The following is a 15,785-nucleotide window of genomic DNA, read 5'->3' on the forward strand; positions in this document are numbered from 1 at the left end:
ATTCTTTGATATGAAACTCAACCACTTCATTTCATTTCAATGAGAGTTTTTTGAAATTCATTGAATTACAATTTATATATATATATATATATATATATATATATATATATATATATATATATATATATATATAGAGAGAGAGAGAGAGAGAGAGAGAGAGAAATTGTAATTATTTTGGTAATGTAAAAAAATGGTTACTCGTTCTATCCTATGCAATGTAGTCAAATACTGAGTAATCAATAATACTTTTTGGTCGGTTGGTAGATGATCATTTTACATCATATTTATATAGTAAAGTGAACCCCCTAATCTGAAGGTATAAATAAAATTTAAGATACTTTTAGGGGGTTGATATGTAATAAATACAAAATTACATTTGTAAGTTTTCACTCACAGCATGGGGGCAAAGGGTAAAATTTACACCAACCAAGAAAAGTATCAGCAGCAGCTACGAATCAAGCTCCACACTCCAGCAGTCGGCAAAGGTTTTTAACATACACACACGCTCGCACTGCAGCAGGTTTCCTGCTGCCTGTGTAAACGCAGTGTTCACAAAATGGAACCACAACTACAGCAGGACAATCAAACTAATGCTGCGGCCATAAAAGACAACAGCAATATTTACAGAAATCTATGGAAGCTTCTTGTCTCACCCAAAGTGTTAACTGGAGTTTTAAATTTCCAGAATAAAAACGCTTGCGACTGGTGGGTGGTTTCTCTCTTTAACTTGTGATCTATTATGTTTATTGTGGTTGTCGCATACAGCATTTTTATTTTCTCCACTCTTGATTGACTTATATGTTTTTTTTTAAGTGTATTTATTATCAAAAATTTCAATTTAAGTCTACGATTTCCATTTTTATTTATATAGAGTAAATTGACTATTTACATTTGTGTACGTTCGGTATTGATAATTGAAGAGTTCTAGTAATCAAGGGAGATCACTCGCAATTTTTCTTTTGGTCATGAGATTTTAGCAAATGGAGTTTTTAATTTTAAAATAATTATTTTAGTTTTAATCTCTTTCTTGTATTAACGAATCTATCGAACAAGATTTCCTGTGTATGTGTAATTCTCGCCTATGCGCACTTTTGACGAATGCATTGTTTTTGTTTCGTTTTTCTTTACTGTGAATCAATTATTGAAATCAAATGAGAAAAGCCAAAACGTTATATATATATTTAAAAGAAAATTATAAGCGTGACAATATCTTAAATTTTGTCTAACGCGGCAATATATCTTCACCCAGATGGTAATGTTTAAAGGTCGCTGTCAGAAATGAACACCAAAAAAAAAAAAATTCTGAAACGTCTAATGTGCTTCTACAGAATTTGAACCAGTGTTTTTTTTTGTTTTTTTTTTTTACGATTTGCGCCAGCGTAGTATAAACACCCCAGCTTTCGGGATAAACATCTCCAATCTCGAAAGCCGTTCTTAACACGGGGAGGTTGGCGGTGTTTATTGCGAAAGCTGTTCTTAACATGCGGAGGTCGAGGGTGTTTATACTAAGCTGAGGCAGGTTGTAAAAAAATACCATAATAAAACATCGGTTCAAATTCTGTAGAAGTACCAAAGATAAAAATAAAAATATCGTTTAAACCTAGATAAATGCAGTAAATACGTAGTTAAACTGAAATATTTAATTGCTTTTAATACAAAAATATATTTTATAAATTACTTTTTCTTTAGTTCTTACTCTCGGTGGCCGTGGCCAAATCCCCACATTTTTACGTCACTTACTATAGTAAAAACAGAACAAAAACAAGTTTCGTTCACTGGTTAATGGAAATTAGGTATCTGTCTGTGTGAAGCCGAAAATATATCTCTACTATTGCACTATTTTTATTTTATTTTTTTCTTAAATAATCAATTCGGGAGTAGGGGGCGGGGGAGGGGGTTAATGTAGTATCTGTTCTATTACTATAAGAGTAAGACCATCCTCCCATGCATTATTTCCTCATTTGGGAGTCTGTTTTCGTTCTTCATCCTCTGACACTACCTCCGCCTTTTTTTTTGTGTGTGTGTGTGGGGGGGGTATTATCTGTGACATTCGCGCATTTTAAAATCCCGATACATTTAGGAAGCCATTCGTAACATAGGGAGGGGGACCTTTGTTAAATATTTCCTTGCGCGGACGCAACAATTAATTCCACAAGAATGTTAAAGTGCACAAGCACAAGTGTCTCTGTTGTTGTTGTCTCCCAGACATTACTACCACCATTTTTATGAAGGGTGGATGTTGGAGGGGGAGGGTAGTGTAGTAGTGTACTTCATAAAGAAATTGTCACAATCGGTTCTTAATTGTCAAACAACACTTTGTATATGCTAGCCAAACTGTGACCGAACGTAGCATATTTAGTGCTTGTGCACTTGTGCCATCGCGCTACTTGTAAATAGTTTTTGTGGGGTTAAATTTAAGCTTCACGATATCTTTTTATTATTATTATTATTAAATTGTTATGTGGAAGCAGAATAGTTACACCCTCCCTATGTTAAGAATGGCTTCCAAAATAATAACGTTATTATTTCAGCACGGTGCCAAAAGTGCACAAGTACCGCGTATTTTTATCACTTTAAATAATTTTGAATCAATAAAAATGCAATGATTTTTCTTTTCCCCTAGATTTCAACTTCCATATTCTAAAAATCCCACGTGCATAAATTTATATTCTTCCACTTATGAACAATTAAACGACATTTCCGTTTCTTATGTGCTTCTGCTTGTTTACGTTTTCAGCGTCCTAAATTTCCTTTTAAAAAGATCTCATTCAATACGATTGTTCGTTTATAGTTTTAGAATTACATTGCAATTTAGGATGTAGTAACAAATATCTATTGTTTATTTATTTATTTACAAAGGAGTCGCCACTTATGAAGACCCAGGTACCACTCGAGGATAAGGGTTGATGAATGTATAGTAGTACAGTCAGTACAGTGGTCAAAGGGGACAAGTCGTAGTATTCGTTATTAGTGGAAATTTGGCAGATTGGATTTTTTTTTTTTTTTTTTTTTTTTTTACACAGTGATCACCACTTATCAAGGCCCGGAAGCCACTCAGGGATAAGGGTTGATGAATGTATAGTAGTACAGTCAGTACAGTGGTCAAAGGGGACAAGTCGTAGTATTCGTTATTACTTAGGTGGTGATGGCTCCTCAAAAATTTGCTCACGTTGGATTTGAAGACGACCATATTGTAATCAATAGGATAACGGAAGAGAGTTCCACAGGCGTGCAGTTCTAAGAAAAAAGCTTTGTTCATGGAATCTACGTTTTATGTTTAGCCACAGATAAAGAGTGGGGGAAATTATTGATAGTGATTTCAGCCAGACAAGTGTTTTTCGTGAAAGTCAGGCCGAGAGGGGGGGGCATAGATTGGAGCTCAGACGAGCACTTGCCATGAAAATAACGATAAAGAGGAGTCAGGCTCACAACATCTCTTCTGTGGGAAAGAGGTTGCGGGGAAGAAAAGAGCATCCCCCACTAGGCTACAAAGTCTATTTTGAACTCTGCCAAGGCCAGATAAGCTGCTTTTACGAGCTCCTGCCCAGATGTGGTAACAATAGTTTGCTCTTATACAGGTAAAGAATTGCATCAGCACTAAGATATCTACTGGAGCAGTAGAACAATCCCACCATTTTTCCAGCAGCCTTGGCAACAGATTTGATGTATGTCTTTCATCTCAGATCAGGAGTAACGGTCAGACCTAAAAGCTTGTCGAAACATTGAGCCTAACCAAAACGAGAGCTGTTCATTTCGATTGATGTCAGACGGGGATCAGAGCGTTGATGATGGAAAGATAGAAGTTTGGTTTTAGATGTATTAAAATTAACCAGTCACCTCTTTCCTCATTGTACCACGTGATCAAGATCAGAGGAGAGAGAATCAGAGAGAACTTGGTCATTTACAGCTTTTGAAGTGTTGCCATAGATAGTGATGTTGTCAACATAAATGTCTACGAATTATCTTAGGATGTGATTTGGCAGATCAATTATGTAGATCAGTTAGAGAGTTGGACCCAGGATGAACCTAAGTGATTCCAGCATTAATACTGCGAGCTTCTGATTTCTGCCCATCAACCACTACTCTTATGAATCTATCAGAGAGAAATGATTTAATAATTAAAAGGCATTTCCAGCTGTACCACAGCTTGAGATATTTTGGAGATAACCTTTATGCCATACCCTATCAAAGGCCTTTGATATGTCAAGGGCAATTGCCCTAGAAAGGAAGCCTCCATTGAGAGATTTGCTAATCCTATGAGATATAACTGTTAGCACATCTGCTGTAGACCTAGCAGAACGGAAACCGTATTACATGTCACTAAGGAGATTATTTTTGCTGAGGTGGTTGACTACTTCTCTATTTAACAGATTCCAGCAACTTTCTTGTTTAACTGTCTATTATTTTTTAAGAAGTTAATACTTTGTTTTGCTAACTTTAATATTAGAAAAAGAACAACATTTTTCCAGCAGCCTTGGCAACAACAATTCAGTGAGGATGAAAAAAAAGACTCTTAATTAACAGGCATAGGGTAGGACGGGTGAGCTATAAATATTTGTATTGCTCTGTGATGTTGTGTTACTTGTCCGTATTGCATTTGTCAGTGTGTTAATAAATGTGTATATTTGTACTTGGGTTCTCTCTAGTTAATCATTAGACATAATTTATGCTTGTGAAGTAATTTTTTTTTTTTTTTTTTATGCAGGCATCACCACATTATTAAGGCCAAGAGGCCACTCAAGGATAAGGGTTAAAGAGTGTACAGTAGAAATTGGACAATATAGTAATCATTAGTAATGAAAATTCGGTAAATTGGATAACTTATATGGAATGGCTCATCAAGAACTTTTGACGTTAGACTTGAAGACAACCATATTGTAGTCAGCCGGAAAGCAGGAAAACGGAAGACAATTCCACAGGCGTGCAGTTCTAAGAAAGAAGCTCTGTTCATGGAATCTACGTTTAGGTTTAGGCACAGATAAAGAGTGGGGGGGAATTATTGATAGTGTTTTCAGCTAGACGGGTGTTTCTTGTGAAAGTTTGGCGGGGGGGGGACCATAGACTGAAGCTCCGTCGAACGCTTTCCATGAAAATAGCGATACATCAGAGACAAGCTTGCAACATCTCTTCTGTGAGATAGAGGTCGCAGGGAAGAGAAAAGGACATCTCCTACGAGGCTACAAAGTCTATTTTGAACTCTATCAAGGCAGGACAAGTCATTTCTAGCAGGTCCTGCCCAGATGTGGCAACAGCATTCCATCCTTGGACGTACCTGCCTCTTATATAGATAGAGAATTGCATCAGCAGTGAGATATCTACCGGATCGATAGAAAGATCCCACCATTTTTCCAGCAGCATTGTCAACAGATTTGATGTACATGTTCCATTTAAGATCAGGAGTAATGGTCAAGCCCAGAAGCTTGTCAAAACTTGAGGCCTTCTGAAGACGAGAGCCATTCATTTCAATTGATGACAACTGTGGATCAGAATGTTGATGATGTAAAGAGAGAAGTTTGGTTTTAGATGCATTAAAAGTAACCAGCCACTCCTTTCCCCATTGTACTACGTGCTCAAGATCAGAGGAGAGAGAATCGGAGAGAACTTGGTCATTTACTGTCTTAGATGTGCTACCATAAATGGTAGTGTCGTCAGCATAAATGTCTACAAATGATGTAAGGATGTGATTTGGAAGATCATTAATGTGGATCAGGAAAAGAGTTGGGCCCAGGATGGACCCCTGAGGGACACCAGCATTAATACTGTGAGCTTCTGATTTTTGCCCCTCAACTACTACTCTTATGAACCTATCAATTGTTTCAGATTAATTAATTTAACTATACGACAGCAATACAACCAACATATGCTTTGCTTCCATTGGTCCATTTCCTTTAGCTTGTTAGTCTAGTGCTTTCCATCAGTTCGTTGCTGTTTGGATACCCTACAGCTTCCTATACCAGTAGCTTCTTTCCAAGAACTACATGCTTGTGGAACTCTCTTCCTGCTGACTCTTTTCTTGCTACCTACAACCTTGGTCTTTTCATGACTAAAGTCAATAGGCATCTCCTGTCTTTGCACTAATCATCTTTTGTTCTTAGTTTCTTATATAAAGCGGCTTCACGTCTTGTCTATTTGCCAGTTAATTAAGAGTATGGGCCATTATTAAAAAGTTTTTTCCCCCCCCCCTGTTGACTGCAGTACATTGCTGGTCCTATGAAGTTCAAAGAGACCTATTCTCTTAGACTGTGCCTTCTCTCTGCCTTGCGATATAAGGTTTTAAAACATAGTTTTAGTGAATCATGCATGTGTGACTTGCGAAAATGAGCCCCTCCCCCTTCCAAAAAGTGGTCCAGTTAACTACCACAGAATTAATCTTTTTTTCTAATTTCACATATTGTTGGGTGGGTTTTGGTGTGAAAATAAGTTTTCTGAGAGTCGCCAGTACATGATTTATAGTGGCTTGTTACTTTATTAGTTGAAAGATGTTTTGAAGGACGTCAGGATGAAGAAAGTAGAGTCTGTTCTATCTTGCTGCATCTGACTGATATAGAATATGAAATAAGAAAAGCATCACCATTTTCCATGAATAACACCAAACTTCTTACAATGACTGAAACCTTTAAAGATAAAAAAAAAAATGCCATTAAAATATTCATGGAATTGATCGAGTGAAAAACAAAACATATCTAGGTGCAACTACACTATAATAGCAAAATTCGAAATTGAAATATTGAATTTCAAGGCAAATTAATGGTCTCTATATAATTGTCATGTTACAGTAATGAATATATCCAAAAATTACAAAAAATGTTAAGGTAGAAAAAAAATTATTAAGGAAAAAATTTTTAGACGAAAATTACAAAATGTTTTGCTGAAATAACACCTAAGAATTCCTAAGGGAGGTAAATAGCTGTAATTATTGCTAAGTTTTTAAATAAATTTTGCGTTTTGCCTTACTTTAGCATAACTGAATTACTTGTTATTATATCACATTTTCCCAAAGAAATAAGGCGATCGTTTTTTATGATAAAGATTGAAAACTTGTGTTTTTTTTTTTTGTTTTTTTTTAAATGCGGTAATATTCAAGTACTTTTGACACGCCAATTAAGTAGATATCATTGTTTTTAGTTGAAATTGACACAAAACGTCAGTAGATCCCATTGTATTTTTTTTTGTTTTTCTATTTAATCAATTTTTTTTTTTAAATTCACTATTATAGTGTAATTGTATCCATATCTAATATCATTTCAACAAAAACTGATTTGATGTAATAATTTTAGTTATACTCAACCAGGAAATCTAATATATGAAAGGCTATATGCCTGTCTGTCTCCATATTTTCAAACTCTATCTCTTCTGAAACTAAAAGTCGCAGAGCGGTGCTAGGGGCCTAAAATAATTGGATTTTTTATGGACTGTTCTTTTATGGGTCTTTAGCCAATTAAAATAGTTTTTAAGGGGTCAAAAATGGGTCAAAATTGAAAAAATCGTTATACATTTTGTACATTCATCTTAGTTTATTTTAAATTTTTAATCAGTTCATCTATGTGTGTCATGTTGGTAGAGTGGTAACGTCACCAGCTTTTAATGTTACAGTTTTGCTGATGGTACCCAAATACTTTTTTTTTCTTTGTTTTTTTTTTTTACTTTGGAAATCACAACTCTATAATAATATATACAAAATCTGGACAAATAAAAATATATTTAAGCATTTTTTTTAAGACCGGGTAAAGCCAAAACACCCCACCCTACCCCCTCCACTAGTAATGTATATATAAAATCTGGACAAATTAAAATATATTTTAAACGTATTTTACGACCGTGCAAATCTGGGTGCCCACACCCCTTGCCAGTATCAATAAACATTTACAACAAATAATAATTAAATGGTAAATATGTTAATTTATGTGAAACTGCTACAAAATGCATCCCATAATTCTTTCTGGCTTCCAGGTAAAAAACACTCTCCAGATTAAGTGGAAATTTTTTATCGAAAAGAAGGTATGCCTCGAAAATGAAGAATTTAAGTGCATACCATACAATTCTGATTAGTTAAACTACATTGGTAAATAAAAATCTAATTAAAAATTCTTGAATTCTTCAACATTATCATTTGATTCATTTACTTTTGTCTCGTATCAAAATGCCACCCAATTGCATTTATACCAGCTTGAAAAAAGAAATCAACTTCTAAAATTGATTTTTGTGATCAATTTATCGTAGGATTAAGATTTACAACAAAGAAAAAAAAGAATAAAAAATCAAATGAGAAATGTTACAATTTTATGTTTCTGAATTTTGTAGATGAGAATTGATAATTATCAATTCTCATTTGAATTATTCTGACTACTGTTCTCATCTTGAATGATATTCACACAGTGTTTCAGCAGATACAACTTCAAACTTTCTTCAAGTGTATCTTGTCGAACACAAGGAATCTTTTTGTTAAACTCTAGAATCTCCACAGAATTTCGAATGGAACCTTTTATTTAATCCACGGAGGTTCAGTCAACCATAACTGAGTAAAAGACTTAAGTAATTTGCAGTTGTATTCTTAGTATTGCTTGCACTGACGGATGAACCTTCAACCTCTAGAAGAGTGTTGTTTACTTATGAATTTTACCTCATACTTTATTGATTACGCCATGGATCCACAAGGTTACATCAGCCAAAATGTTGTGCAAATAACACTCGAGATGCAGATAATACATTGTGTTACAGTTCCAGTCAAAAAACAATCACTTATTGATAATTAGTAGTTACTCTTGGTATTGCCCGGGAATAAATGATGACTCTTTTTTTCTTAATTTCTATTTAAAAAAAATTAAGTTAAATCTGTTTGTTGTGAATGCCAACTTACAATATTATTGTTAAAAAAAAAAAAAAATGATAGAAAATGAATGCCGTCATAGAATTTCTTGTAAAATTTCATCCAACAAAAATTTTTAGATCTTGGTATAGAGTTTCTTTTTTTTTTTCAATTTCATCCCTGGGTAGAATGACAGAAACCACATTCATATCATAAACTAATTATGAAATAGTTAGAATACATAATGATTAGATAAGCATGAAACAAACCCGTTAAAAATAATGTTTAAAGCACCAATATTTCAGTCTTTAATTTTTATTGAAAAGAAGTGTCAATTTATACAATGCTGGTAAAAAAGATCCAACCAGAAAGTGGAGTGTGCAGTGTCAAATTTTGAAAAATGGGAGGGCGTGTATAGTCTGGAATTTGTCAAAATTTCAACCATGACCAAAATTTTCCAGGTCAAGGCCAAATGTTAAGGTCACACTAATAAGATATGAGATTTCCTAATAAGATATGAGACATGTGATGAGTTTTACGATGAACAAAACGAATCATCGGACTATTAGTCTCATCTTTATTAGTTTCATCTTTTTATTGGATTGTTTATTCACAACGTTTCGGCCAACTAATTCCTCTGGCCTTTGTCTGAAGATAGCGGTTTCAATCCCACCCAAAGCGTGCCAGAGGTTAATTGGCCAAAAATGTGGTGAGCCGACAACAACTACGGATGGCAGTGATGGCTGAGAATGCAGTTAGGAGATTCGAAGTTCCTATCCATCGCGGTTACCACCTGACGAAGGCCAGAGGAATTAGTTGGCTGAAACGTTGTGAATAAACAATCCAATAAAAAGATGAAAAACAACAACTAATAAAGATGAGACTAATAGTCCGAAATAAAAATAAATTGATATATATAATGCTCATCTCAAAAAATGAATTCCAATTAAGGAATAATATATATAAAACGAATCATCGCCAAAAGTAATTTTTTTTTTCTTTTCTATGTCCTGGACCTTTGAAAAATCAGTTATACCATGACCAATATTTACACCAAGTTTGGTGATGATTGGTCAAGTGATGTGGATACTAAGCTTGACAAAAAACAAACTTGATTGAAAATATCATCTCCACCTTGACACAGGTTATAAATTTACATCAGATTTAGATGTTATTAAAATGTTTATAGATTTGAGTTTTATTAGTAGTTTAAAATAAATAAATATTCATCCCTTCATCATTAGTACCAGCAAAAGAAAATTTAGTTCAAATAAAAAGAAAAAATTAAAAGAATCTTTTGGGGCATTGAAAATAAGGCTAACGTTTTTCCGATTCTGATACTCAAAAGTTTTAATATTTTAGATTCCTCCTCGTTTGGGTTAATTATTACCACATTACTTCTACTCATAATTACTTACAACCTTCGATGTTACTTGTCAGAATTGCACTAAATTTAGCTTAAAGAGTTCATGAAATGCTAAATATAATAAGGTTAAGTACAACTATGATGCTTAAATACATTCCTTCAAAGAGTCACACTTTAGTTTGTAGAAGTTAAAAAAAAAAAAAAAGAAAAGTTTAATGAAAAATTAATGCATTTTAAATTGATAGGAAATAGTATTAGTAAAGCTGGAAAAATAATTATACAAGAAAAGTTTTGCTTTATGTGTACAGTTTTCTATTAATACAAGTAGTCTAATGACCTAGGTTTCTAATTTCTCCTCATAAGGGTTGGGGTTTTATTTAGTGCTTGAAAACAAAAATGAATATCAGTTTTATTTTTTGTTTTTTAAATTAATGGAATGATACAGACAAAATATAAAGATATATAAAGCACATAATTTTATAATAGACTAACTCTTTCGGGACAAGATCAAAGTGTAGTATCTGTTCTTCAGATGCTGCACTTCAATTTCTTGTTCTCTGTTAGTGGAGGAGAAATCTTTCACGACTGAGACAATTTTTATTTTTGTTCCTTTTCTCCACGTTAAAAAACGACCCTGGTGTCTAACTCTGTCCCGTGGGGAGGCATTGTACATAGGAACTCTACTTAACTGGTGTTGCTCAGGATACAGTGAAATCATTTTAATTTTTATTTATTTGCACATTTTTAAACTTAAGGTAAACAACTATTATTTGCAGTATCTTAGATGCTTATGGGAACCAAGTAGTTTTCCACACAAGCGAGCACACAAACACAAATGGATGACAAACACGATTATCGCCTTTTAACTCTGGTAATATCATTCTTGGCCACAAGGGGGCGATACAGTCACCTTCACTTCCAGTTTGTATCATTCACTTTCTTTTTGCTGGACATCAAGACAGTGCAGATATGATGAAAAACACTTCCGGTTTTGGCAAACGGTGAGACTGTCGTTTGAACTCTCAACAAAGAATCTTGAGGCCTAAACACAAGTAAAGTTACTCATACATCTTTCTCTATGAATTTTTACAATTTAATACCTGTATCTATGATGTAAATAAATTTACTTTAGTTGTAATATTAATATCGGCAGATTTTGTGTGTCTTCATTTCATGGCAAAAGGAGACCATACCTAACAATAGCAGGCACTATTCATCCCACTAAAAGGATGTCCAACGTGATCCGTTCTCTACAAGATTGATGACCTATCGACATTCGAACACTTGGACAAATTATCAGAGGTCACTCTACAGATTTGGTTACCGACGAATGCTAAACAACATTCTGCATTCAAAAACATTTTAAAAACGCTTTTACTATTGCAAATGAGACACTACTGTAAAACCATTAAATAATAAAAGAAACAAAAAAACTCTTATAAAAAAAAATGGTAACAAAATTAAAAATAAAAAGGAAGACGCAGTTACAAAAAGAAAGGGAAAAATAGTTTTTTGTCACATTTCTCTGTAATGCCCAACCTTCCCCATGTTCAAATCAAATTTTGTCGTCTGTCATTTTTTTTGCTGCTCGAGTATTTTTTTTCATTTACAAGTAGTGAACTATTTAGAAAAAAAACCGTAATACTCGCATAATGATGTCACAATTTCCTTTCACTTTTTTTTTTTTTTAAGGAATTTAACGTTTATGTTTAATACCGGGCAACACCAGGTACATCTAATAATATCTAAATGAATAAATGTAAAAGTATTTTCTTCATTTTCTTCTTATATTGCAATCAAAACATGTTGCTGTTATTTAAATGAATAATACAACATAATATAATTTAATGTACTGTGTATATATGAACGATTAAAAGACATCTCTTCAAATACCTAATTTGCATAACTAATTTTGGAATAATTCATAATGAATTAATTTTTAGTGTTATTAATTTGGAATTTTGTTGTCCTAATGTTACTATATCTATAATATAAAGCTGAACGTCTGTGTGTGTGTCTGGTCATGAATAGACTCCTATATGGTTGACTATTATAGAAAACTGATCACATATAATGATAGAAGATGTATCGAGACACAGGAATGGGCATGTTTGATCTGGCATAATAATGATTCATTAAAATTGTGGGATCTGCATACGCACCTGGTCCACAAAGTATGGAAATAAAAAATTAAAACAAACATTTACAAGTGTTTTTGATATAGATGTACATAATAATACTTTGATAAGTATGTTTTAATTTAAATAGGGATGGTATAATAAAATTGTGGGGTCTGTGTTCGCACCTGGCCTCCATAGAATGGAAATAGGCACAAACTTTAATAAAGACTTTTCATATCTATCTGCGTAAGTATACTTTGATAATTATGTATCAGTTTGAAGAAATATGGTATAATAAAATTATGGGGTGTTCGTTCGCGCCTGACCTCCATAGAATGGAAATATGTCACAAAGTTTAACAAGGTTTTTTAATATAGATCCACAGAATATTGTGATAAGTGTTTCAGTGTGAACAGGTATGGTATAATAAATTATGGGGTTTATCTATTTTATTTTTACTTTCATGTTTTGCTTTGGTTTTGATACCCCCAAATTTGAAGCTGTCTCTTTACAATCCTTCCTTTTCATAACCTATCATACTTTCATAAATCAGAGTCCATTTTCTGTAGGCTGTTTTTGAACCCAGTCAACGACGGGTACTTTTGCTAGTATATATATATATATATATATAGTAATAATAGGACAACAAAATTCCATATATATATATACATACAATAGTTTCCTTTATATTAAGAGTAATTAAAGTGATTTAATAAAAAAATATATAAATTACTAAAACACTCTTAAACCAACAGTGCTCACAAAAATAGGAGGAAGAGGGTTCCTGGTTTACTTAATCATCCTCTTCCATTAGCGATGATCATTTTTTTTTTTTTTATTCCATGCTTATTTTAATCCTAATATTTCACATCCATGTTTAAACGTTTCCTTGCGTCCTGTTTGTGGCCTAACTTGATTTTCAACAATTTGCCATGTTTTACTAAATTTCAAATTAAAAAAGAACCCCACCTCCTCTCACACACCATCACTTAGGCGAACTGATTTCTTTCTTTTGATTTCATTTTGTCTTTTTTAAAAGATAAATGAATTTGTATCAAAGTTATGAAAATGTTAATGTATATCTCTTTATGAATAATGTGGAAATTTTAGTCTTGTGTTTCCAAAAAAAACAAACTTCTGAATGAAATGCTGATTTAAAATGTTGGTCCCAAGTATTTGAAGTAGTGAATTTTGTGACGTCATAGCAAGCAAATCCAGTTTAGGAAATTTCAATACATCTTATTTGAGTATCCTCTCAAACAATAAATTCATGTAAAATATATTTTTACTGTCTTAAATTTGTATTCTTCTTTAACAAGCTCTATTTCCTACCTTGGTTGTATTGAGCTTTTTTATTTGGTTGGGATTACTATATAGATATTAATATTAGTGATGAAACAATTCCAATATTTTTCCTGATTCCGATACAATTACTGATTCTGATTCTTTATAAATCTCTAAATATTTTACTATAAAGTTGTTATTTTGTCCCGATTACTGTAAAAACACATGTTAAATGTGCATGTATTTTCTCAAACGTAAAAACACACTTGTGAGGGGGTGATCTAGAGATTTTATTGGAAGTTTAAGTCAATAAATATTTATTATTTTATTATTACTACAAGCAATGAAAGACGTTTTATAAAAACAAAACAAAATATATGATTAAAAGAATCGGTTTTGGCATTGGAAAATAGGCTCACATTTTCCTGATACTGATTCCGATAACCTCAAAAGCTCCAATTTTTCCGATTCCCGATTCCGATTAATCGTCGCAACTAATTAATATTTACATTTCCTCTAAGTTTACAGAATTTTTCTAAACTTAATCTTTACTGATCGCTTTTATATATGTGTGTGTTTATTATTAGGAAAGAAATCGCTATAGCAATTTTCTTTCACTGTTTGTGTATACAAATCCTTTTCTGTTTAGAAATTTAACAACAGAACAACAGAATGAATAAAAGACAAATTTACTATTTTCCAAGTTCCAAGGTTTTATTAATCTCTAACAATCTTTCCCACAGTTAATAGAATTCTGGTATCTTCTACGTAGAACAATGAGATATATTTATGTTAATATCAAATCTTTCAGACATATACTCATCAGAAAACCAGAAATTTTCCTAGAAAGAGGAAACATGAAATATTGGGGGGAAAAAAAAAAGAATATTGAAAAACACACGATGTAGGTCTTTCCTAATTTTTTTCTTTATTGCTTAACAACTATTCCAAATGTTATTTTTAACTTTTCTTTCAAAGTAAAAATTTTAACATCATCTTATTTGAAATTATTTTCAACCAGTTTTTTTATTTTTTTATTTTTTGTGAAAACACCATCATGCCTTATCTCCAAAATGTTATTTTGATATTTTTTATGCAAAGATTGTAAACATGACCCTATTTGAAAGTGTTTTTCCTGAGAAACCTTCCAACCAGCAATATCGGATAGCTCTGCTAGTCCTCTTAGCATCACGATTAGGTAAAAGATGCAAGGGAAATGTAGCAAACAGTTTACAGGTGAAAATAAGTTTTATTTTTTTGCATTTCAGGTGAAAACATTATTACATACTTATGTCTCATATCAAAATTAGCATAGATAATGCAGTAGAAAATGATTTCAAGTTATAGAATTTATCAAATTATTGAGTTTTATCATATACTAGCGAGGGGTACCTGGCGTTGCCCGGGTGTTTTTCGGAGTATGTGAAAAAAAACCGAAAATGTGAAAAAAAAAACAGGTGCCCGTGAAAAAAAAACGAAGCCTTCACGACGCACAGTTGGAAAATAGTAAAGTGTTTAAAAAAGAACAGGTGCGCGTTTTTGATTGACGTGATGGCGATAGGTATTCAGCAGTTAGCATTTTGTGTGGGACAGTTTTGAATGAGGTGAATAAATCGGTTTGTTTGTTTTTAAAAACCCGCTCCCTGTTTATTAGGAGGAGCGAAATGAAAGCTACAGTCTGATATGACGAAGTCGACATTGAACAAACGTTACTTAGCTCTCTTGAGACAACTGGCTTTCTGCCTGTGATTAGAGTCGAGTTTCGCTTTTTTTTATACCGAAAACCGAATGTAATGCGTGCTGATGCGGGAAATGTCGAATAATTAACGTTTAAAAGTCAATAAAATTAAATAGACAGGCGAGCTCCGTGGGTAACTCTGAGATATTACAATTTATAGATGATATAAAAGTTTTAAGAAGTTGTGAACCGAGCAAGCGCTTCTCTGAAAGAAGCCTTTTGTAGACATCGAGGAAAAGCGTACATACATACATACATACATTTTCGCTTTTATATATATAGAAGATTAATGTGGAAGAGTTATGCAACTGATTCAGTATGACAAATAAGGTAGATAACCATTGATTTAAATTGACTTAAGAGTTTAAAAAAAAAAAAAAAAAAAAATTCTTCGTTTCTTTTTCTCTCTTAATTTCCCCTCTCTGTCCTGCTCTAAGTAAATCTGACGACCTAGTCCACAAATTTCAAAAT

The 15,785-nt window shown here is 32.9% G+C and overlaps 1 protein-coding gene across 9 annotated transcripts in view; it reads left to right on the forward strand.

Annotated features, from left to right (window-relative positions):
• Positions 1-428: 428 nt before the first annotated feature.
• LOC145283733 (WD repeat-containing protein 11-like) overlaps positions 429-15,785 on the forward strand; it is a 147,917-nt gene continuing 132,560 nt past the window's right edge. For 3 of the 9 annotated variants that reach the window (XM_080132793.1, XM_080132794.1, XM_080132795.1), the window contains exon 1: positions 11,094-11,224. Coding sequence is in view for 5 of the 9 variants with exons in the window: in XM_080132790.1 (XP_079988916.1) it covers positions 557-705 (149 nt within the window). In the remaining 4 variants the exon portion in view is untranslated. Of the gene's footprint in view, positions 706-11,092; positions 11,225-15,785 lie in introns of those variants that run through there. The other 6 variants (XM_080132790.1, XM_080132791.1, XM_080132788.1 and 3 more) reach the window with 4 other exon arrangements.

The sequence above is a fragment of the Euprymna scolopes genome, chromosome 8 (genome assembly GCF_053919585.1).
Source record: "Euprymna scolopes isolate OS-2025 chromosome 8, ASM5391958v1, whole genome shotgun sequence".
Classification (NCBI taxonomy): domain Eukaryota; kingdom Metazoa; phylum Mollusca; class Cephalopoda; order Sepiida; family Sepiolidae; genus Euprymna; species Euprymna scolopes.